General features: G+C 46.7%; 1 protein-coding gene across 1 annotated transcript in view; it reads right to left on the bottom strand.

Annotated features, from left to right (window-relative positions):
* The window catches only part of MRPL32 (mitochondrial ribosomal protein L32), a 122925-nt gene that overhangs the window by 38064 nt on the left and 60668 nt on the right, over positions 1 to 24193 (bottom strand). The window contains exon 2 of the mRNA XM_086964873.1: positions 5922 to 6103. Within this exon, the coding sequence (XP_086820999.1) occupies positions 5922 to 6103 (182 nt within the window). The remainder of the gene's footprint in view (positions 1 to 5921; positions 6104 to 24193) is intronic.

Genomic DNA, 24193 nt, shown 5'->3' with positions numbered 1-24193 from the left:
TATTGGCTCTATGTCGGATGGCATTTTTCACCTACAAACTACTCGCACACAGTCCTTTGGAGACTGTACTTCGCTGTTGGCTAAACTGAAGACTTTACTACTTGTGCTTGATAGTACAGATCCAGAATTCTCCAACCTTACTGTGTGTGATTCGTATTACTGTGTACCGTCCTTCAAATATAATTTACATTTTTGAAGTCAAAAGGATTTTAGGGATTCCAAGGTTAGCACAAAGCGCAAACAGCTTTCGGTTAAAGTGGCAAATCTTAAGGATAGGTTGCCACAAACTCACTTTATATATACACTGAATCATCAACGTATGGGAACACGTGCCGCAGGGAATTCCCTGGCTAATGAAGCAGCCAAATCAGCAGTAGCCACAGCTAAAATAGCAGCAGTAACACGCTCTAAAACTAGTATCGATAATGATATCTTGGCTGCTGTGAATGCGTTTAAAAGCAGCAACCCTTTGGCTAAAGGGCTTTACTTCAAAATATTTCATTCATTTAAATTATCAAAATGTTCCTTCAGTAACTATTCCTGGAGTTGATGGTTATGTAATTCACAAAGGAGACATGATTTAATGTTGGCCGCACACTAAGGTGTGGCTTCTGCTTATGCTGTTGTGGCCACTATTTTGCTCTTACAGCAACGCTAGGCTTATACCAACAAACCAGAATGCAAGGCTTATACCAACAAACAAGAAAATAGGATTTACCTTGTGACATCCGTCAACAATTCAAAAAGTTCCACTGTGTCTCGTTCATAACCGACACATCTGTCTATTTCCAACAAGCCTTTTGGTTGAATTTACCCAGATCATTGTGGTCCACTGACTTCAGATACTGCATTTAAATATATTTTGGTTGCAGTCGATTCTTGCTCTAGATTCCGCTGGGTTTGGTCACAGCGCTCGGCTGACGCTTGAACTGGTATTAAAGACTTGCAAGTCTTTATCGGGACATATGCATGTTGCGCATTCCACTAGGACCAAGGTCCGGCATTTGCTTCTAAAGCGTACCGTGATTTGATGGAGGGCATGGATGTGCAAGTGCATTTTTCTTCTCCATATAGACCCGAGGGTAATTATGTTGTGTAGAGAATGAATTGTGACTTAAAGCAGTCTGTAACGGCTAGAGTATTAGTTACAGGCATGGTTGGTTGAACCATTTATATGGGGTTCAACGAGTATTAAATAACAGTAACATCCCTAAAAGATCTTGATGGGGGGGGAGAGGGGGGGCTGCACAAAGTGCTTTTTGGCATCAAGATGAATTCTCAGACCTTGATGGTGCATCAGCGCATGGATCACAATAGACAGGATTTTTTAACATGCATGCAGATTGACCAGAGAGCAGGTTTGTTCCTTGGAGCTCATGGCTTGGGCTGTTGACCAATCATCATGTGCAGAATTAGATTCCTTCATGGAGTCTTTGGCCTATGAAATGGCGAGTGACGCCATTGATTCCTCTGAAGCATTTTAACTTGATTATTTTCCAAATTGACTTTTAATTCCAATTTTAGTTTTTAGTCATTCACATTTCTGAAACAAAACTTTGAGAATGTTTACTTTCTGATTACATTTATCAGATCTTGTATATTTTCAAGTGCTATTATCATAACCAAGGGGAGGGTGTTGTAGGTTTCCTGGATGGCCAATTGTAGTTTTCCCTATGTTAGCCTAATTGTGCACGTAGTAGGCCTCATTTTCCTTTGCACATGTTACTATATAAACATGCTTGCCTTTGTGCCACGTAGTACTTTCGCATGGAACCTGCATATGTTTTCCCATTCTGTTATTTTCCTGGGATTTAGTCTGAACACCACCGACAAGGTCAGACAACAATGTCCCTTGTTATTCTTTCTGGACAGGTTCTAGCACCTAGACATAACACAAGAGTACAGCTGCTGTTTGTGTACATGCATGTCTTGTCATACAAACAAGCCCATGAGCTAAAAACTCATACATGGAACGAGAATTTGAAGACAAAAGCACTGCATCTGCTGAGATGTAGAACCTCCATCGGTGTATGCTAAGGTACGGGTGTGGCAGTAATCCCAGAGATCTTTTATATATAATCATTTAGCTTTAGTAGCAGGGGAGGGGGGGGGGGGGGGGGGGTTAGGTCACTCTGTCCAAAACAATGAAAAGGCTTTTCACGGTACATAGATTATTAACCATGCTAACAGTATTTTTATTATGCATTTGTTTTCCAATTGTGGAACAGCATTTCAGAGCACAATAGTTTAAATAAATATTCTAAATTTCTTTCATGTCTCCTGGTTATATTATTGTGGATAAGTACGAGTGAGAGAGCGAAAGGGTGTGTCCTGTTACCACGACCCCCAAGAGGGTTGAGAGGGTTGTGTTCTGGGGTGCTAATTTACTTGTTGCTCTGGTATAGTTAGTAGGGCAAGTGAGGCACTATAGTTAGTCAGACTCAGAATCATAGATACTGAGGTAATATGGTGACTTAGTCCCTACATATTGATGCTCTCTGGTCCCAAGCAGAGTTCTGTTCTAGCGCAGAATCCCTGCAACAAAGTGACTCATAGACAAATCCACTGTGCTCCACCTGCTTGATGCTGTACCATTTCAAAATGTGGGAAATCACATATGTTAGTGTCTGTTTCAATTGGGGGACCACCACCAACATTTCATATCACCACCCTCTGCAAGACCTGTTACATCAATTTACCATTGTAGAGTTCTTGTTATTGCCTCATTCGGCTTCATAATCATTATGCCAGAGAGGACCTCGCATGACAACCAGCCAGCAAGAAATGTTCCAGGGCAAAAGAGAAGCATTCGCTGTGGTAGGTGCTGGAGTTGAAATGTTATATAATAAGGTCAAAAGCATCTCGCAGCTTCGGCCTTCCTTACTCTTGTGGGTGTATATATATATTTTTTGTTTTATGCTGGGTCTACCACTGCCGCCTAACAGTAATAGCAGCAATCCATTCCTGGATGATTATGTGCAAAGTCCTCTGTAATACACCGGTATCTCTGGAGGACCAACACTTTTACCAAGATTGTTCTACTCATCAGTGCTGCTATCAGTTTGTTAGAGAAGGGTTCTATATCTCCTCACCCCATCCATCAATGCCTCATATGTGGAGAGCGGACCTCCTACCTAGTGTGCCCTACCTGTACCCCCCAGGGACTTCAGAGATTTAGTCTTCCTTTACATTCCCAAGGTTGAGAAGTTCTCCTTCTGTTTTCCAGACAGGGCACCCAAGGAAACAATCTAGACTTCGATCAACTGATCTTAAACCAAGACATATCACAAAATGATTATAGCAGATGGAGCAGCCTTGATTTTGTGCCAGAACAAGTATACTGGAAAGTTGACCACGAAGAGTGAGACGGTATGCACTGTACTGCCCACCTTTATAGCGTTATCCCATAGCTTCCTCCAAAGGATGGATGCAATTACCTCAAAGAACAATGTAAACAGGACCAGCAACAGTAAACAGCCCTGCCTAGTACCTCACCTACAGTTCCCATGCACCCTGAGATCACACCATTGGTCTAGACCCTGGCTGTTACTCCGGAGTATAGCAGTGACATCCAGCCGAGGGACCAGGGGCCAACGTTACAGGCCATCAGAACTTCAAAAGAAATTTCTACCCCATATATTCAAATGCCTTCTCTAGATCAAGAGAAGATCCCAAACATTCATCCTCACTATGTTCTAGTGCATGTTTTTTGTGGGTAAATCATCAAAAACATGATAGTATGTACCTTGCTATCACAAAACCAGACTAACCTTGGTACAACTTATCTGGCAGCACCCACAGGAGTCTACCCTATTGTTTTACTGACGATTTTGATGTATGGATTAATCACGGATAATAGCATAAAACCTTTAAAATGAACGTGGTCTTTCCTGGTCTTAGGTCCCATCATTATCAGCGATTCCTGAATAAGACCATGTAATTTCTGAAGTTCTTGGGCCTCCTCCCAAACCTACAGCAATTTCTCCATCAGAAGTGTTGGCATGCACCTATTAAAACCTAGAGGGAAGCCATTTAAGTCCAGCGTTTTGCACCCTGCGTTCCAGTCAATGGTTCTTTCTGTTGAAGTCCTTATTTAGTTTGTTTCATCACTACTTGACAGTGTAGTGTAGGCAATCCTGCCCATCAACTACTCTCCAATTCGCTCCTCAGGAAGAGTCTCCTGTAGGGCAATCATCCCTCTCAAATACCTGCTGAATACACCGTTAGTATATGTCTGTGTCATCTTGTCCATATCCAAATCCATATCCTTCACCATGCCCAGATCAGGGTTCTGCTCATCTCTCTTCGTAACAAGCGAGCAAAGAATTTACCAGGTTTGTCACCTTCTCTATGTAAACTTGGTCACAATGACTGAGAGGAGTACCTATCACACCTGTTATAATGCTCCCTCAGCGGTCTTACATTTTCTATTATATTCAAAATCAAACCGTGAGCACCCTGGGATCCCTCCTTCATCCTGGTTAATTTATTTTACAGATCGGTTCTTTACATGCTGAGATTTGTAAGCGTGCCAAACCTCATACTCAAATACCCACCTCTCATATAAAGCAGATTTCCTACGTGGGATTGCAGTCACACACAAACTTGTTGGCCGAGATTTGTGGCAAGGTTGCAGCGGATTACTGGGAGTGTGCCCAAGCTGACACTGCAGCAATGCTTGCTTATGGTGGTTCCCTGCAAGACAAAAAGTTCTGTGCCACAATGGCTTTCTTACCACCACTATGTGAAAAATAGAATCGTCGTCGTTTTTCACTTTGTTTTTCACTTCAGAAACTTTTAGCTGGTTCGGACTTATGGAGAGTCTAATTTTCTTAAACCAAACTTTGAACATGAATGTCTTGTTTTCAGTCCATTATCCTTTACTTCCAATCTGGTCTTCATCACCGCACAGAATCCAAGAACATTTTGCGCTTTACATCCTCACAATGCAAATTTTAAGAACACCTCTCAGAAGCCTACTCACAGAAAAATACAGCCAATGCCCTCTTTGATTTAAATTAAACAAGTCTGTCTTCTTTGTCTGACTTCTTAAATACCGCTTCATTTGTAATCCTAACAAAACTGTGTGCACCTTATGGAATTCCAGACAGCAAGTGCACGGCCATCTCTGTTAGCACCCACCCTACATGCACTTTTTAATTTTTTAGTTAGTATTAGAAGGCTATTCATTATCTGACTCCTACCTGATCACTGTTCCCTCATCAGGTTTCTCTCATATTTTTAGTCTATAGTTTTCTTTTTGCTCCAAACCCTCCAGGCACCTTCTTTGATTCGTTCTCTTATAAACACTGCATTAGATTTCTTCAACACGCTTTTAGTACTTATTCAGTTTGACATTTTGGCTTTCCTTCTTGGTAAAAGGACTTCCACCATGTTTAATTTTTTCAGGTCGGTCTTGACAGCACAGCTGTTGCCAAACGATTGTGTGAAAATAAGAAGAGGGGTTTTGGCGCATGTTGGGAGCCAGGAGTACGTTTTGATTGGGCAGGAGTTGTGTGCTTCCATAAGGGAAAAAAAAAGTCTCGACCTCCATACAGCTGTGATCATTTTGTTTATTTATCCAGCTGCCTGAGCTCGAACTTTCATGCGCACATACCAGACACTGAAATGCTACTTAAGTATTAGATAACTAGATAATGTATGGTGGTGTCTCTGGCAGCAGCACAGATGGGAGGAGGGAAGTCCTTAATGTACATAGATTTTTAGCTCTAGCTTGACGGTGCATTCATAAGCCAGACTTACCTGCATTGCCAATGCTGATTTAAAATTACATTTATGTTGAAAAACATCTGTATGTGCTTCACTTTCGGAAGGAATGTTGAACAAACATTAAATGTTGCAGCACAAGTTGGCATTTTAGGAAACAACAGAAAAGCAGATACCCCAAAAAAGAACTTTACCTTTAATTTCACAAGTTTTTGTGGCGCTCTCCGCCTGGTGCGGTTGACTTCAATTGTACGTCTAGACTTAGGTGCTGCCATCCAAAAGACGCTGTCTAAAAAGCTAGGGTCTTCTTCTGTTTTGGCAACGGATCCTTCTTCCCAAGGAATACATTGTGGGGGTTGCAAAACTAATGCAGGAGCTGGGTTAGAAAAAAGAGAAACAGAAATAAATATAGTGTCCCAAGACCATCCTATCTACTAGTAAACACAGGGAAGAACCATCACCTTTCAGGTAAATTGAAAGGATAGAACTTAATAATTCGTGGATAATATATTGTATGCTTTAATGTGTTTTAAATGTTTTTACTGTATCTTTTATGGTCTTAAATGGCCGAAATAAAGAAATTTTGGATTGGATTGGAATTCGTGGATAATATGAAGTAGTTTTTTACAGTTTGTAGGGTACACGATTTGCAGTGTTTAAGTACTGTACACTTTGCTATCCTTCATTCATTGTTTTCTACCGTACATGACTTTCACTGTATTTTGATGGTGAATGGCTGATGAGCAAAATCACAGGGGGACCGATTACAAAATGTGTTTTTGTTGCACTCCAGGTTTACGTCCAAAATCCATGCTATGCCAAATTAACAGTGTTTCTAATTACTCCCAGTCTCCTTATTACCATGAAAATATGAAGGCATGCCAACTACTTTGAACTTCGGAAGAAAATTGAAAATACGATTTCCATATGAAATGATGCCTACCAGATGGCATATGTTTAACACAGAGTTACCAACTGCCAGCCCGTCTTATACTCCTCTGCACCACATCATACATACACAAAGCTTTGTTTGGAACAGGTTTTTATACCACACATACTATAACCAACAATTACAAAAGTGGTCACACTATAGACCGTCAACCTTCTGACCAAGCACCTGAAAATCAAGCACTGGCAAAACCAATACATCCGAATCCTGTTCATTAATTGATTACCAACTCAAATACATTCACTAAGAACATCTGCATATACCAACACAGCTGTGGCACAGGAAGCAGGCACTGTGTCAGAGAAATGTGTATCGAGTTATGTGGCACTTGGAAACATTAATGCTAAAACAACACAAGATAAATTCCCAAAATACCTGTGAATAATCAAGAAAAATGTACTGAGTTAAATAGAAACAAAAATAGTCAAAATCAGAAAAGGGGAGTCAGTAGTATGCATTTTTCAAATAGTAAAGCACGAATAGGAAAAATGCTTATGTACAAGTCGCCTTCAGTCTATGTGCACTGCCCAAAAACTGACCAGAGATTATTGTTGCATTACAAACAAAAAGTCACTAGCTACTGTTGTGCATCATAAGGCTGGGCATTCAGGGGGCAGTAATCTTCCACTCAAGGGAACTTAAAGATTTTCAGTCTTCTTGGTATTCTTCTATGGAACTTCAGTCGCAGCTCCAGTGGGAGATAGGCCGCTCTGCCGCTGCTTAATGCAACAATCAAAAGACCCAATTCTAGAGAAGTCACTCCTGGTTTCTCTTACAGGTCTACGCCTTCAAGTCACTAGGTTTCTTTCCAGCTAGGCTTTATAAGGTTCAATTACAAATGGTCAGTAGAAGCTTCTTCAAAGCAGGAAGCCTTCTGCCTTTTGATTAGACATAGCAACAACAGAGTGCCAACCACTTGACCCTTGGACAGTTGTTTCTGGGACTGGGTGCCATCAGGAGTTCTTCAGTCTGCTGTCAGGTGGAATCTTCTTTTCTTCTAGATGTTTCTTCCCACGACCAAGAAGGTTCTGAGGGGGTGTTGGTGGTAAGGTGCTAGTCTTATCCTGTGCGCTGGCCAGTGACAGGAGAATTCCCTATAACTAATCCTGAAAACATTCCTGCCAACTGCCAACCCCAACCTCCTTTTTCAGTACTTCTTTTCTCCATTTACTGCAAACCCTCCGATGGTCTATCATTAAAACGACTCTGACAAGTCTCCATCAGCAGAAGCCTTGCCCTCCCTTCTAGCCATTACAATATGGGGATACGTTATTTCCTCTTCCATTACTGCAGGGACAACAGGCAGAAAGCTGACCGTGGCTCGGGCATGAATGGTTTTAGGAATATCTGTTAAGACTGCCCTTTGTTTTGCCAACTGTTCATGGCCACCAGTATATCACCATGATCTGCTATCTGGTAATTGTTGACACTTTAGTTTATGTGCACCCAAAGGAAGTTCGAATTGTGCTCCTGGAGGAGAGTTTGGGCAGCAAATTTGGAATGTTTAGTGTCGAGGGCAGGACTACAAGGCAAACCAGTCCTAAACCAGTTTGCTCTCAGGCAGCACAAAGTACAGTATTTGAAAGCTATTTTCAATTAAATGTATCGCCATGGAGACTGATTTTTAAGTAAAAAAGTAGATTTGAGTCAAAGTTCTGGCTTTTTCCCACGCAAAGTTATAGAACATAGGTTTTTAATCCTAACTAGTACTACTCCTGAAAAACTTTACGTCCACAGTGACAGCATTTTGCAAAGTTCACTTTGGTAAAACACTTTGCCTTACTTTTTAGTACATCCCACTTTTAAATATGAGGCACCCAGTCCTGTAGAATTTCAACGCTCTCTTTGAGATAAATTAGTTAATATAAAAAAAGCAGGTTTCCTACATACAAAAACACTTTAACTTGCACTGTGCCACTACAGAGGATTTTGCCAAGAGAGTGTAATGCGGTTTTCTGGAGTCATACAGTTTGGTCAAATATAAGAGTTGTGTAATTACACCATGTAACCCACATATGGCATTTAATTTTCACGCCACTGGTGCATTTTGTGTGCAAATATCAATGGTCTTCCTGAAATTCTACATGTGGCACTGAACGGTGGATTCACACAACATAGAGGGATAAAACGAAATAAATGTTCCAAGAAAGGCAAAACATTTTTTTTTAATCCTGGCCAAAAAAAAAGTGGATTCCCAACTTCACAGGTCTGATGATGGCTGGATAACTTTAGATGTGTTGTACACAGCTTCATACAAAGAAAACTCCAAAATAAAGCAACATCTTAGACAAGAATATGGAAGATGAAAGACGGACCCTTTTGCTGAACAGACAGTTGCAAAGTTAGGCTGTACCCTCAAATCCCACCGCCATATTGCGATTGTGGCGGTAAGACTGCCGCCTCTGCTAGGATTCAGGATTGCCCCTCTGTGGCGGCAGTCTGAAAAGGGGCAAAATATGCTGGTGGTGCCAATGCAGGCACTGCAGAGCATATTACGACTTACATTTCCGCCTCCCATTTTATGGCGGGCACCATGCCATTAAAAGGGTGGTGGAAATACAGGTAAGCGGGCCCTAAAAGGGCCCCAGGGCGTACCTGGCCATGGGGGTGCCTGCAAGGTTGCACCCCCCCTTCAATTGCACCTTCGTGCGTGCACTGTGTGGCATGCACGACATGGTGCGTCCCACAACGGCCACATACATGCTTCAGGCTCTCCTATGAGCCTAACATACCAGCCGCCATGACATCTCCACCGCCCGCCCACCCATCCTGGATTTAACTCATAGTCCGGTGGGCAGATTCACCACAGGCTTGCCGACCTTCCTGGGATCGCCGTTGTGGCGGGCCCAGTGGAAGACAGCCAAACTCGTAATAAGGCCCTTAGACTCTACTTCAGAAATGTGCACTGTCCACCCGATCTTCCTTTGCAGGAGGCTTTACTACAGTACAGTTTCAACCAGAAAACAGCAAATGGAGACCAGTAAGAGGTCATTGGGATTTGCATTCCCATCCGTGACAAAGAAAATATTGCCATGTTGAGTACAATTTGTCTGAGAAGGAAATAAAGATGCTGGACAATAAAGTACTCTTAAGAGCAGTGGTGAAAATGCTCCATTCAAATTGTGCCATTTTAAAGCAAAAAGTAACTGCAGAACATCAAAACCACATGCAAGAACTCTATGCCTGTATTGTTAGTCTGCCGAATATTTACCTGTACCTTCGCAAAGGGGAACAGGCCCGCAATCAATCGCCCCTTGGTGAAAGCCTATCTTCCCTCCCGCCCCCTCAGATCTGCAACCTCCTACTTCACCTCTGTACCACGCATAAGAAGAGCCAGATGCGGAGGCCGCTCACTCTCCTACAACCTGGCCAAGACTTGGAACGCTCTCCCCCTCTCATTCAGATCAGAATCCAATCTGCTCACTTTCCGAAAACTTCTAAAAACCTGGCTTTTCAATAAAACTTCGACCTAAATCCTCCTTCTGCTCCCCAAATCCTACCCCTTCTGCTCAACTCATCTCTTTTCCTCTACAGCGCTGGGACGCCCCCGGGTAGCCAACGCGCTATACAAATCTTCTTTCCATTCCATTCCATTCCAAAGCTAATCTTTGCAAGAGTTTTTGAATGCATGCACTGATTCAGAAAGGCTGACGAAGGTGATCAAGAATTAAGCTGCCTAATTTCTAAAAGCACTGGCTGAATGTCTCCATGTGGTCATACTGGTCATATAGCAGACAACAAGGTATATGAGCATGTTTACAAAGGAATAGCCATGAACTTTGGGGACCAAGAAAGATGTACAAAGTGTGGTCTAAATATTAGCTAATCTCAACGTGAGGTTATGCGGTATACCAGTAATTGGAAGCAAAGAGGCATGCAGTTCCTATTGTAGATTTCCGACCTCTGACGAATAGAAATATGACTGTCAGTGAGGTAAAAATTGTGAAGATGCATGGTTTCTATTGTAAAATCTGAAAGGCCCAATCTTGTGGTGGCCAAATAACAATAAAAAAGTTTGCTCCTAATAAGGTTAGTCTCTTTCAAGTTGAGTTTGCATATTGATAAGTCAAATGAAAGAGAAAGAAATTTTGGCAATAGTCTGCCTACAGGTACGTATATTGAGCTCTTTTTTTAAACTTTATTTTTGCATGTTTCATTAATAATACAGACTTAGAAAATGCACAGTTATCAACAAAAACATAGCAGAAAAATAACAGATGATACAATTCACAGCATGTGGGTTCAGACATGAGGCACATAAGCCCATAGTGACATATTGCAGGGCGACCATTCAGCGTCCATTGAGCCCAGTAACGCCATTTACGTGTACACAGGATATGTTGAACATATGACGCAACAGTAGTCATTCCTAGCTGAGTACGATTAAAGTACTCACTTTGTCCATCATCGTAAGTGATACATTGCTATACAGACATCTGAACTATTATTACGCTTAATCTAGAGGAGCATGCCCTTGCGATAATGCAATACAACTATTCAGATCGATTCTGGCATCTAATTACTGGCACCTGTCTCTCTTTTATTCTTTTTTTTGTAAAACATTTTATTAGCTTTGACAGAGTGATACAATGATCAGTAAAAGTTTGTATGCAATATACATATACATCAGTGTTCTCCAAGAGGAATAAATCAGTACACTCTATGGTTCACTGTCTCTGGCATGGATATATGTGGTACAGGTATGTATAGTCATTGAATGAAGGCTGTGCGAAAGATCTCCCCGGCAGGGATGTATCTCTAGTTATCTCACACATTGAGCATATTAAAAACAGTAGTTATACAATAAAACTGTATTCCTTTCCTCCCCTCCCCTGCCCCTCCCCAGCACTTTTCCGGTATTTACACATTTAGTACCCGGTCCTTGTAGTTTTATGGGCTAGCTTCAGAGTCAGATATCGTATGTGGTGGCTCACAAATATCTCCTCGGTATTCATTCCATTTCCCCCATAACCTGGACCATTTTTTGGGACATCTTCTATGAGTATACACCGCCCTTTCCGCCACCATTGCTGCATCCATGTCGTTCCCCGAGTGCTCTTGTGTGGGTACTATTCCCGACCCCCAATTCTTAGCGATGTTTCGCTTTGCTATTTCCATCCCATGTGTCGCCCAAGTCTGTAAGCCTCTATTCAGGTCTGTAGGTTTCCAGATATTTAATAGACAACTCCCTGGGTCTGGTTGAACTTCTACTTCACTTGCCTCCGTTATCTCAGTCATTATGTGTTCCCAGTAAGTTTTTATCTTTGGACAGTCCCATATGATATGGAAATACGTTCCCGCGAGTCCGCAGCCTCTGAGGCAACACGGATCCAGTGCACGGCCCAGCTTATGTAACAGTGTGCGGGAGTAGTATATACGATGTAGTATCTGGAGTTGGATTAATTTTAGCCAGGATGGGATCGATGTTTCCCGTGGAGATGCCAGCGCCTCTATCCAGTCAGAGTCCTCTATGTCTCCTAATTCTACCTCCCACCTGCTGCGGAGGACCACTGTGGGATCTGTGAGATTATTTACAAGCTTACGATATGTTTGGGATATTGCTTTCTTCCCCAGGTAGTCTGTGAGTAGCCTATCCTCAAGAGGGGAGGATTCAGCTAGTTCCGTGCCGGGTGGGATGGCGCTTTGTAGTGCGTGCTTGATTTGGGTGTACCTGAATAGCTCAGTATCCGCCATCCCGTACTTTTCTTGTAGGGCTGTGAATGCAATCATTTCTCCCTTATGCCATAGGTCACCGATTGTTGTGATGCCAATTAGGTCCCTTTGCCTAAACCCTTTCGTATTAGCTAGCGTGCCTAGGCGGCGAGTTTCCCAAAGTGGGGTGGCCAGTGTGAGCACTCCCTCCCATCCCAAAGCCCTCTGTGCCGTATGCTAAATCATTACAGTGTGTGCCGTCGGGCCTGTAAGCACATGTTTTCGTTTGTTGGTGTACAATGCCTTCATCAAGTGTTCTGTCGGGAGTATATTTCTGTCAAGCCTATATGCTGGTTCGTGCTGTGGAGTATGTAACCATTGGTTAATAATCGTCAATTGTGCAGCCCAATAGTATAGTATAATACTTGGCAAGGCTATTCCTCCATCGTACCAGCTACGTACCAGTTTAGCGTGGGCTAGCCGAGCTGGTTTTCCGTCCCAGAGAAATAAGGAGATCTCTGCATCAATTGTCTTAAAATAGGAGAGAGGGACCGGGAATGGAGTATTCTGTAGTGCATAAAGAAACCTGGGGAGCGAGAGCATTTTAAAGAGTGCTGCTCTTCCTAGCAGTCTCAGTGGGAGGGATCGCCAATGTGCCACATCTGATTTTAGCCTCTGCAGCTGTTTCAAAAAATTTATTTCCATGAAAACTGAGTCTTGTGGGGTCGTATTATATACCCAAGTGTTTAAACCCTCTGGTCACTATTTGCAGTGCACAGTCAGGGGGCAGCGTAGGCAGATGGCCATGCAATTGGTAGAGGAGCGATTTCGACCAGTTTATGGTGTATCCTGACACCTCTCTATATCTATGGAGGATGATCATCAGAGCCTCCAAGAAAGGATTTGGGGACATTAAGTATATAAGCACGTCATCAGCGTAGAGGGAGATTCGGTCCTCCCATCCCGCTTCCCATGTTATCCCACGGATCAGTGGGTCCGTACGTATTTTCATGGCCAACGGTTCTAGGATAAGCGCAAATAGAAGTTGGGATAGCGGGAATCCCTGTCTTGTCCCTTGTCCTAACCTGATTACCGCGACGTATGTCCATTGGCCACCACTTGGGCTAGAGGTGCTGTGTACAGCAGCTTGACCCAGCTACAGTAAGTAGTAAGTACCGCAAAGAGAAAGGGACATTCCACAAGGTCAAACGTACTGAGCTCTTTTAAGATGGATTTTAAAAGCATTTTCTCGCTTCGCCAACTGCAGGACAGACACACATCATGTGACAAAGGGACTCCTTGTGATATCCACATAGTCTGCAAATTGCAAATTGCATTATCATATTTCCCTTTCCAACTTGGTAGCAAATCCTTAGTTTCGTATACTCCAAATCAATACAGCATATACTTATTTTTTAGAAACAATCTGAAGTGAGCTGCTGGATAGGCTTGCGGATTTAATTTTACATATGAATTTATCACTGTCCAGGAGTGTCGTCTTTTTACTTTTGTGTTTTTGTCTTCTAGGAAAGATAATTGGTTTGTGGAGCCGTTGCACACTCTGTTGAACGCCACCCTTTCCATCTTGCTGTCCCATGCCGCTTGAATGTCCAGTTCTACCAGAGCTATTCTTAGGAATTCACCCCATGAACACAGGGTTTTTGATCAAACTGGGCCCTTATTACTGTCCAGCATAGATTATTCAGGGTGCCGTGTTCCGAAGAGCGAAGTTTCCAACATAATTTCTCAAAAAACAGATTGCCTCTGGAATTTCTGATTTTGAAGTCCAAATTACAGGCAAATCTGTGCTGGTGACGCTGCTCTAGGGAGATGAAAAACAGCTTTATACACTTTTGTCTGTAAATCGTTTAAAATTCCGGATTCCCGACCATGTCATATTTCTAGTCCGTAAGCCAATGCTGGAAGTAATTGTGCTGCCATTGTTTTTAAAAGATGACTGTAAGATGGGCAACTCAATTTTATTTGTAGCTGTTCATATGCATAAATTAAAGTTTGTGCTTTTGCTCTTATTGCATTTCTTTGATACTTAACCCCTTCGCTGCTGATGACGAGCTCAGCTCGTCATCAGCTACGGCGCTTGTATGCTGATGACGAGCTGAGCTCGTCATGTAAAGTGGGTTTTTAAAATCTTCAGCGCACCGCTGTAAATCGTACCATGGTTAAGGTGTTAAAGGACATATATCGCCCTAAATTGATACCCAAATACTTATAGCTGCCAACTTCTTCTATTTCTTTACCATTGGCAAACCACTTACATTTTCTTTTGGGTCTTGGGCTTACTAAACGCACCACCTTTATTTTTTTCCTGTTTATCTCCAGCCCCTGTTGGTCGAAGTAATTAGTCAGGTGGTCGATGACTCTTTGTAAGCCAATAGGGGTTTGGCTTAAGACCACTATGTCATCTGCGTATTGCAGATACTGTATGTGGTCCTCTGCCAATCTCGGGGGATAGTCATTTACTTTTGACAAATGGTTGTCTAGGTCTGCAAGGTACAAGTTAAAAAGGCTTGGGGCCAAGACACACCCCTGTTTTAGCCCGTTAATTATATTGATCTTAGATGATGCTATGCTACCATCTCCCAGCTTCACCAGGGTCCAGGTTTCGCTATGGAGGGACATTATGGAGTTAATTAGATGTTGTGGTACCCCCCATCTTTCAATTAAGGTCAAATGAATAACCAAGAATAAACGGTCATGGCATGCTAGGGTAACGGCATGCCCTGCAAGAAGCAAAGTAAGAGTTTCTTGCACTCTGCAGTAATAGCATCTCATAACCACTTAGTTGCCATACTTATCTATTTGTGATGTTATAAAGTGCAGACATGGCCCAGAGGCATTAGAGTGCTACACAATAAAGCCAGACCACATCAATACCAAATAAAACAATACACACGCACATTAAAGTGGAGCGAACGCTGGGCTAGCTTCTCCCGGGAGGGAGAGCACCGGACGCATTCATAGCAAAACATAGCATTGAAAAGCAGGTGAAACAGTACATAGTTTATGTAGGTTACGACTGGTTGCAAGAGAATCTAGTAGTGGTTTAGGCCAAGTGTTGATCTAAGAGAAGAACGTTGATATCTTTTTTTAAGGAGACATGGCGTGGTCAGGTGGAGGATCAGCAGGAGGGAGTTCCAGATTCTTGCAGACCTTCCACAGAAGGATTGATTCATGTATTGCTTTTGTTTAAAAGGTGGTGGACGGGCAAGGAGGAGTAATAGAGCATTTCTTGAATCTGATATTTTCAGTTTCTTTGACAGGTATGAGGGTAAAGGGGAGTGAAGAGCTTTATGGGGGGTGCAGGCAAATTTAAATTGAGCTCTCGCCTCTATGGAAAGCCACTGAATGGAGCATATAATGTTATGTTATGTGTATTTGTATAGCACACGATCACCCACGAGAGAAGTGTGTGTGTCTCTCTCTGCCTCTGCCTCTGCCTCTGGTAGGTTGGTTAGTTGAAAAGTCAGGTCTTCAACTTCTTGTGGATTTCAAGAAGAGAGAAGGAGGCTCTGATGTGGAGGGTGAGGTTGTTCCACACTTTAGGAGTGATGAAGAGAATGCCCGTCCTGATCTGGTTCTGTGTATGCGTGGAATGTTGGAGAGTAGGAGTCCTGCAGAGCGGAGGTGTCTGAATGGTTGGTAGAAGGGGATGCAACTGTTCAGATAGGTGTGGCCAGAGTTGTGGAGTGCCTTGAACATGTGAGTGAGGAGTTTGAAATAAGCACATGTGTGTCTTGGAAGCCAGTGTAGTTACCTGAGGTGTGGTGTGATGAGAGTTCTGTGTGGGAGGTTGAGGAGGAGTCTGGCTGCCAAGTTCTGGGTGATTTGTAGTTTTCTAGTGAGTTGCATGGTGATCCAGTGTAGAGAGTGTTCCCTTCGTGCAACTTCCTGGTGGCTAGGGCATGAGTGACAGTTTTTCTTGTGTTGCTTGGGAACCATTTAAAGTGTACCGTCATGTCCAGTTTGCTGTTGATGATTATTTTGAGGTTCCTGGCATGGGTTCTGGGTAATGGTCTGAGTTCGGATGAGCATCAGTTAGAGTCCCATGTTGAGATGTCCTTGCCGAATATCACTACTTCCGTCTTGTTTGATGCAGCACTGCAATAAATAAGGTCCGGTGTCCAGTTGTTTAGAGTAGCAATTTGAATTCTTCACACACACATCCAAGGAACTCCCCAAATGGGGAGGCATGGTTGAATTTCTTGCGACCTGTCACGAAGTTGATGTTGCATATAGGACGGATCTTAGTGAACCTAGATGGATTTTGAGAATGCCGGAAAGGAGTGCAATTCCATATTCTAGCCTAGAAAGCATGAGCACCTGGATGACAGATTTAAGATCTTGTGATAGGATGACTTTCCTCGATTCCCCAAAACAGTCTTAGCTGGAACTGGGCATTCTCAGCCATGGAGGAGATATGGCTCTGCATGTTAAGTTAGCTGGTCAAGGGTGGATCCAAGTGATTTGTCATTCTGAATGATGAAGGGGTGGTCGATGTCCGGGAGGAGTTCCACTTTGTCCTGGGTAGAAAAATGAATCTTTCTTTGGAGAAATTAGAGGAAATTCTGTTTTCGTTGGGTTTACTTTGAGGTAGTTGTTCGCCATCCAAGCCTATATTCTATTCAAAAAGCTGGCTAGGCAGGTGAAGTATTTTGGGCATTAGACCTTCCGGTAGAGTTGGGAGTCATCAGCATATAGGTGGAACATGGCTCATGAGTTCCTGACAATGCAGAGGGGTTTATGGTAGAGGCTGAAATGGGTAGGAGAGAGAATCAAGACTTGGTGGACCCCTGTTCCTTGTTGCAGACTGACTGGATCTGTGACAGCATTCCCAATTCGTACTATTTGCCATTGGGACTGATGAATGCTCTAAAGTCTCCAGATTCTGCAAGTAGCCTTACCCTATAGGTGGGTGATAAGTCGATAGCCCAAATATTTTTCACACCTTAGCATGTTTCTCATCCCTATTACATAGGAAACTAGTAACTTCACAACAGCCCACTTACTAATTTGCATAAATGTACACACTGATGTTCGCCCCCCTTTTGTGCTGTCATCTTAGGGGCAAAACCATTCCATGGCTTCTACCTGCTTCAATTAGCCATTCTAATTCGTTGGCAGCAGCCCATGTGTCTTGTAAGTAAGTGTATTTCTTACCTCGCTCACTTTTAGTTGAACTTCTCCTTTCAATCTTACTTTATGCATGTAACCCATCAAACATCCCAAATGATAGATGAAGAGCTCTGGAAATTCCTCCTCAAATACTCAAATGTTACCACATTCCTTGCCTCACATGATAGTTCTCTCCCCTTTGTCATTTCTTTCAACAGCAGGGGGGGTGATAGAGTTCACTTCTAATTGAAACAAACTTTCCAGGAGGTTTACCTTTCTCTGGAAAGTTTACAAAATATCCAAGATGTTTGATAAGTTTCTTTTCAAAATCCACTGGGTGAGGGGCGTGGCCAAGATGGCGGGGTGAGCGGACGCTTCTTCCCGCAGCTCCTCCGGCCCGACTAGGCCCGAGCCCTTTTTCGTTAGCTTCTCTCCCCCCGCTGAAGCTCAGCGGCTGAGAGATGGTCGCCGGAGATCCTGGGGCACACATTGACACTACTTTGGCCCCGATCGCCCCGGTGGAAGCACGCTAAAAGACCGATTGCCGGACGGAGGAGCGCCTTGGAGGCGGAGCAGAACGGAGCGCTGTCCGGATGCCTCGGCTGGGGCCTGGTGCTGATGTCTAGCGATCTGGAGTGAAGCTCGCCCCAGTGCTCGACGGGGATCGTCAGAGAAGCAGCGGCTGTGTGACTTCGCGGGGTGAGGACCCTGCCGTGTGATTGTGGTGGTGCTTGGACTTGCGGGGGTGGCCTCTCATGTGGCACGGCCCCCGGCCCCGTGGCCAGTGGGCGACGATGCTTAAGATCGGAGCCAGATCTATCGCTTCCCCTCTCTAACTGGGCGGCCCTGGATGGAACTTTCCTCTGTACACCTGGCTCTTAGGGTGGCCCTGGTGGCATCGCCGGGCCTGGTCGATCTACCCGGCCCCGCCCAACCGCCATCTTGTCTTCACGGCGACGGTGACGCAGCCCTCCGTCAGTGTCGCTTGAGGTCGTCTCCTACACCTCTGCTTTTACACAGCTCTCCCTTCCAGCGGGACTCACCAGCCGGGGTTCCCATAGCGAAGGTCCCTGTTGAAATCTTGGCTGGGCACCGAACGGCTCTCTGTGACTAGACTGGCCCGCCATTTTGTCACCTGTGGCGCAGGTCCCCTATCTGGCCGGGAGTTCCTTCTCGAGGGACTCTACCGAACGTTGGAAGCTCATCGAGGGCCGAGCCTACTGCAGGTGGCCGAAGCCAGTGTTCCTGCTTCAGTTGAGTCCGGCAGCGTACGGGTCACGAATGTCCGGGAAAGGAGGATCGAGGAAGGGGGATCGCACCCTGCCGGACATGCTTGGCAGGGCCCAGCAACAGCGGGACAGGGCGCAACCGTCTCCGGGCTCTTCCCGGGCCTGCTACGGACCCGACCGGGGGTGAGCCCCCGTCACGAGGTCCTTCATGGAGGAACTGTTCAGCTCGCTTAAAGCAGACTTCCAGACGCTGAAGCAGGAGGTGGCCAGTGAGGTCCGCGAGGTCCGCAGGGAGGTGGAGGGCCTTAGTAAGCGGACGGAGACGGTGGAGGTGGCGGCCCAACGTCGGGACGACGAGATTGTCCATTTGCAACAGGACGTCCTCCGTCTCAGGGAGCAACATGTTGAACTCCAAGCCCATAATGAGGACCTTGAGAACAGGTCGAGGCGGAACAATATACGGGTACGGGGTGTACCGTCTGCAGATGAGGGGACAGACCTGGTGGGCTATCTGCAGGACTTGTTCCGGGAGATTCTGTGAGAAGCCGCAGACTTTCCGGTTCGCATTGACAGGGCCCACAGAGTTGGCCGACAGCGACAGTCGGCGGCACCTCCGCCGGACATCTTAGCTTACCTCCCCGACTTTCCGTTGAAGGAGCGCATCATGTCTGAGGCCCGCAGGAAACAACCATTGACATTCCGAGAGCGGCCTGTGTCGCTGTATCAGGATCTGTCTGCCATCATATTGCAGAAGCGCAGGTCCTTCAAGATTGCGACCGATTTCCTGCGCGAGCAAGAGACACCGTACTCCCGGGGTCATCCCTTTCGCTTGATATTCCGTTGGAATGGGGTGCTGCACCAGCTGCGCTCCATGCAGGATGTTTGCGGCGTCTTGGGGCTCACGGCTACTGAGGAGGATGGAGCAACGCCGACCTGGAGGCGCTCGGATAGAGGAGGACGACGGCGGTCGGCGAGAAGGAGATCGGCGGCGAGCGCTGGGCGGCCTGACTCGCCCACCATCAGAGCGGACATGGCCAGTGCCCTGAGAGAAGCGGCCACAGACTCGGCCGCCTCGAACGGTGTGGCCTTGACGGCCTAAAAACTCACTCCGGGGGGAGATGGACATGGCTTCTACAGTGCCAGGTTCGGGGGTCGGGGGGAGGGTCGGGGGGGAGCGGGAGAAGCGAGTGGCCGGACGTCCACTCTTGATATTTTCTACAGACTTGTCCGTTTTGGGACTTGACTGGGACAATGGGTTGTTTGTGTTTGTGTTGGATTTTGGCTAGTTGCCATTGGGTAGTTTGGGTTGGGAAGGAACCGTCCGATGTTTCCTGTGTTCACGCTTGGTCCACTTTTGCCTGTCCTGCGCTGCTGCCCGGCGCCCCTCCCCCTCCGGCTGCCTGCCCGCGACATAGCGTCTCCGGACTCTGGGAGATATGTCGTCCCTGAAAGTGGTGACCCTTAATGTTAAGGGTCTGAATAACCCCGTAAAGCGCAGGGCGATTTTGTCTCTACTGGAGGGGACACAAGCTGATATATGCCTTCTGCAAGAAACCCATTTGCTGTCCTGTGACTGCCATAGAATGCGCTCGGCCAGGTTTTCCACCCAGTTTTTCTCCTCTGCTGCGTCCAAGACCGCGGGGGTGGCTATTCTGCTAGCGAGTTCCTTTAAGGGGGAGGTGTTGTATAAATTTGCTGAACAAAAGGGGAGGCTTTTGGCATACCGTCTCCGCTTGGGGGGCACGTCATTTACTATTGGCTCCTTATATAGTCCGAATGACCATCAAGAACGCTTTTTAGATTCGGTATTGGTGGATATCACTGCCTCCCCCGATCGCCATGTTATCCTAGGGGGTGACTTAAATATAGTCTTCGATTCTGCATTAGATAGGTCGGCGCAGCGATTCCCGCAGACTGGGGAACTATCCCAGTCCGGGAAGGCCCGCATCGCCGACATGGATTTGCATGACCTTTGGCGCACCCTCCACCCAGCAGATAGGGATTACTCCTACTATTCGCATGCGCACCGGACCTACGCACGGTTGGACTACTTTTTGGTTAGTGGACCGATGCGTGCCGCTGCTACGGCGGCGGACATTGTGGTCTTGACACTGTCTGATCATGCGCCAGTCGTGGGTACGTTTGCGTGGCCGGCGACCTCCCCCTCTCGAGGGGTGTGGCGCCTTAGGGACACTCTTTTGCACAAAAAAACTGTTGTAAAACATATTGAGGAGGCAATACGGGACTACCAGGCACACAATAGTAACTCAGACACCTCATTGGCGACACAGTGGGCGGCGCTGAAGGCGGTCCTCCGGGGGGAGTTCATCTCCATCTCCTCAGCAGAAAACAGGGAACGGCAGCGGAAGAGGGAGGAGCGGACTTCCCAGGTCCGGGAGCTAGAACAGGTCCACCGCCGTACGGGAGCCCCAAGGGTTTGGAGGCAGTTGAAGGCTGCCAGGAAGCTCCTGTCGGCGCTGGACATGGACAGAGCGGAATACGCAGCCTTACGTCTGAAACGTGCATTTTACACGGGGGGATAGGTGTGGCAAACTCTTGGCACACAGGCTCCGAGTCGCGCAGCAACGTAATGTGGTGAAGGAACTCTTGGATGCAGATGGGGTGGCTGTTTCTGGTGATGCGGCGGTCGCGGAGACTTTTTGCAGTTTCTATGAGGCGCTGTACGCCGGGGAGCCCCCCTAGTCGCGGGAAGCCGTGGAATATCTGGAGTCGGTAACCCTTCCGGCGCTAGACCCCGCTCAGGCGGAATATCTTGAGCGCGATATTCACGTTGAGGAGGTGATCTCCGCGATTGCCAGACTTAAACACGGGAAAGCCCCGGGCCCAGACGGTTACACGTCCCTGTTTTACAAAACCTTCTGCCCGGTGGTGGCCCCTATCCTCACCCGGCTGTTTAATTCCTTCTCCGAATCAGGAGCCATCCCACCGGATCTCCTGAGAGCGACGGTCTCAGTGATCCCGAAGCCTGGGAAGGATCGGGCCCTATGTGGCTCATATAGGCCCATCTCACTCCTGAATGTCGACCTCAAGTTGTACACAGGGATTCTGGCATCCAGGCTGGCCCTGCACCTCCCGGGTCTGGTCGAGGTCGACCAGGCAGGCATTTTTGCCCGGTATACATACTGACGACAATACTAAGCGAGTGACGCACATTCTGGAGAAGGCTTCGCGGATCCCGGGTGAGCGGATGCTGCTGGCGGTGGATGCTGAGAAAGCCTTCGACAGGGTAAACTGGCCTTACCTCGAGCAGGTGCTCAAGAAACTGGGCATCGGTGATAAATTCTGCTCGATGGTTTTCAATTGTTACAGGAACCCTTCAGCGACGGTGAGGGTCAATGGGTGTAGCTCCCGTAGTTTTGCAATCGAGCGCGGCACTAGACAGGGATGCCCACTCTCCCCACTCCTCTTTGCCCTTTACATGGAGCCGTTTGCCCAGAGGATCCGCCAAAACCCGGATGCAATCGGGGTCAAGATGGGGCAGTATGTTCACACGGTCAGTCTTTATGCGGATGATGTCCTGCTGACCCTGGACGATCCCAGGAGGTCCCTTCCCGCCTGCATACGCGAGTTGGATGCCTTTTCACGAGTGGCTGGTTTCAAAATGAACATGGGCAAGTCAGCGGCTCTAGATGTGTCTTTAGCTGCGGATACTAGACGAGACCTCCAGCTGCTCTTTCCCATGCAGTGGTCATCTTCCCTGGTGCCATACCTGGGGATTCTGCTGGCGCCGACGTTGCCAGAGATGGTAACGGCTAACTACACCTCTCTTAGCAAGAAAATTAAGGAGGAGCTTGGCCGCTGGAGCAAGGGCCTGTTGTCTTGGCTTGGCAGGATTGCTGCGGTCAAGATGACGATTCTGCCCCAAATCCTATACCTCTTCCGAGCCTTGCCGCTCCAGCCTCCAGTGGGCTGGATCAGGCAGACGCAAGCTGACATCGCACGCTTTGTCTGGCAGGGCCGCAAGCCGCGGATGAAGAGGGTTCTCTCCACGCTTGCCCCGGAAGCGGGGGGCCTCGGTATTCCGGATCTCCGGAAATATTTTCAGGCGGCGCAGCTGCGCTACCTTGTGGTGTGGAGTAGGTGGGAGTCCGATAAGCACTGGCTCTTTCAGGACCAGGCGGTGGCAGGGCGTACCCTCCAGGAAGTTCCATTCTTACGCCGAGTTCACCGCCCCCCAACCTTTACGCCTCCTTTGTCACGCGGGTTCCCCTACGGGTGTGGGACACAGTTTGCGAGGTTCGGGAACTTACCACGTTCCCCTCGCCATTTACGCCCATAGCGAGTAATCCTGATTTCACCCCGGGGATGGAGCCGGGCGCTTTCTCCCATTGGAGGGCGGCGGGCTGTCGGGCGCTCTTTCAGATTTATGGTCCGGAGGGGGTGGTCCCCTTTCAGCATCTTCAACAAGAGTTCCACCTGCCGGAGTCGGATAGACTGCGATATATGCAGGTCCGGCACTGGGCGCTTCAACCCCAGGTGCGGGACACAGCCGATCGTCAGATAACACCATACGAGCGGTGGTTGGTGACCCGCGCCTCCGATGCTAAACTGATCACTGATCTCTACAAGTTCTTACAACCCCCTCCGTTTCACTACTACAATCCGGGCAGGGAGCGATGGCACAGGGAATTAGGTAGGACACTTAGCCATAAGGAGTGGGACCAGATTTCACACCGTGCGCGACACTCAGCATATCACACTGGCCTTACTGAGACATTCACCAAGGTGTCCACATACTGGTATTACACCCCTGAGAGACTGCACGAGATGAACAGGCATATTGAGAAGGAGTGCTGGAGAGGTTGTGGTCAGGTGGGGACCCTTTCACATATTCTTTGGGATTGTCCCTTGCTGGCTGCGTATTGGAAGGAGATTCTTGATGAGGTTGATATGCATTTTGAAATCGAATTACCGCGCTTTCCAGCGTATGTTTTGCTGGGCCTTCCTAATGGCCTGATGTATCCGCTGAAGTCCCGCAGGGGCAGGCAAATCGCGATAGCGTTGGGCTCAGCTATTCAGAACATCCTAATCCACTGGCGCACCACCACAGTCCCCTCCGTCACTGGCTGGTTGCACAGGGTCTGGCATGTGCTGGGTATGGAAAAATTGTCACTCACGGTAGCGGGGTAGATAGACCAATTTGATGAGCTGTGGCAACCCTTTCGTGCGCTTTTAACTACCGAATTTAGGGAACTCACCTGTCCGAGGTACCTCAGGCTTCTAAGGTTGACGCCACCGGTGATTCCAACAGACTAAGAGGGGTAGCGGGGCTAGGTCATGGAGGGGGGGGGTGCGGTGGGGGGGCAGGTAGCATTATCAGCTGTACATTGGACGGGGGGGGGGTAAGTTGGGGCGTTTGGGGGGGGGGTTTAGGGGATGGTGGGTTGGATTTCCTAGTGTTACTGTTTATCATTCTTTGCTTAGACTGATGGTGTTGACTATGCCCAAATTGAAGATGTTGCTTATATTTAGCTCTTTGCAA

The sequence above is a fragment of the Lissotriton vulgaris genome, chromosome 4_1, assembly GCF_964263255.1.
Source record: "Lissotriton vulgaris chromosome 4_1, aLisVul1.2, whole genome shotgun sequence".
In the NCBI taxonomy this organism is placed as follows: domain Eukaryota; kingdom Metazoa; phylum Chordata; class Amphibia; order Caudata; family Salamandridae; genus Lissotriton; species Lissotriton vulgaris.
This window is presented reverse-complemented; position numbering and strand designations above follow the sequence as displayed.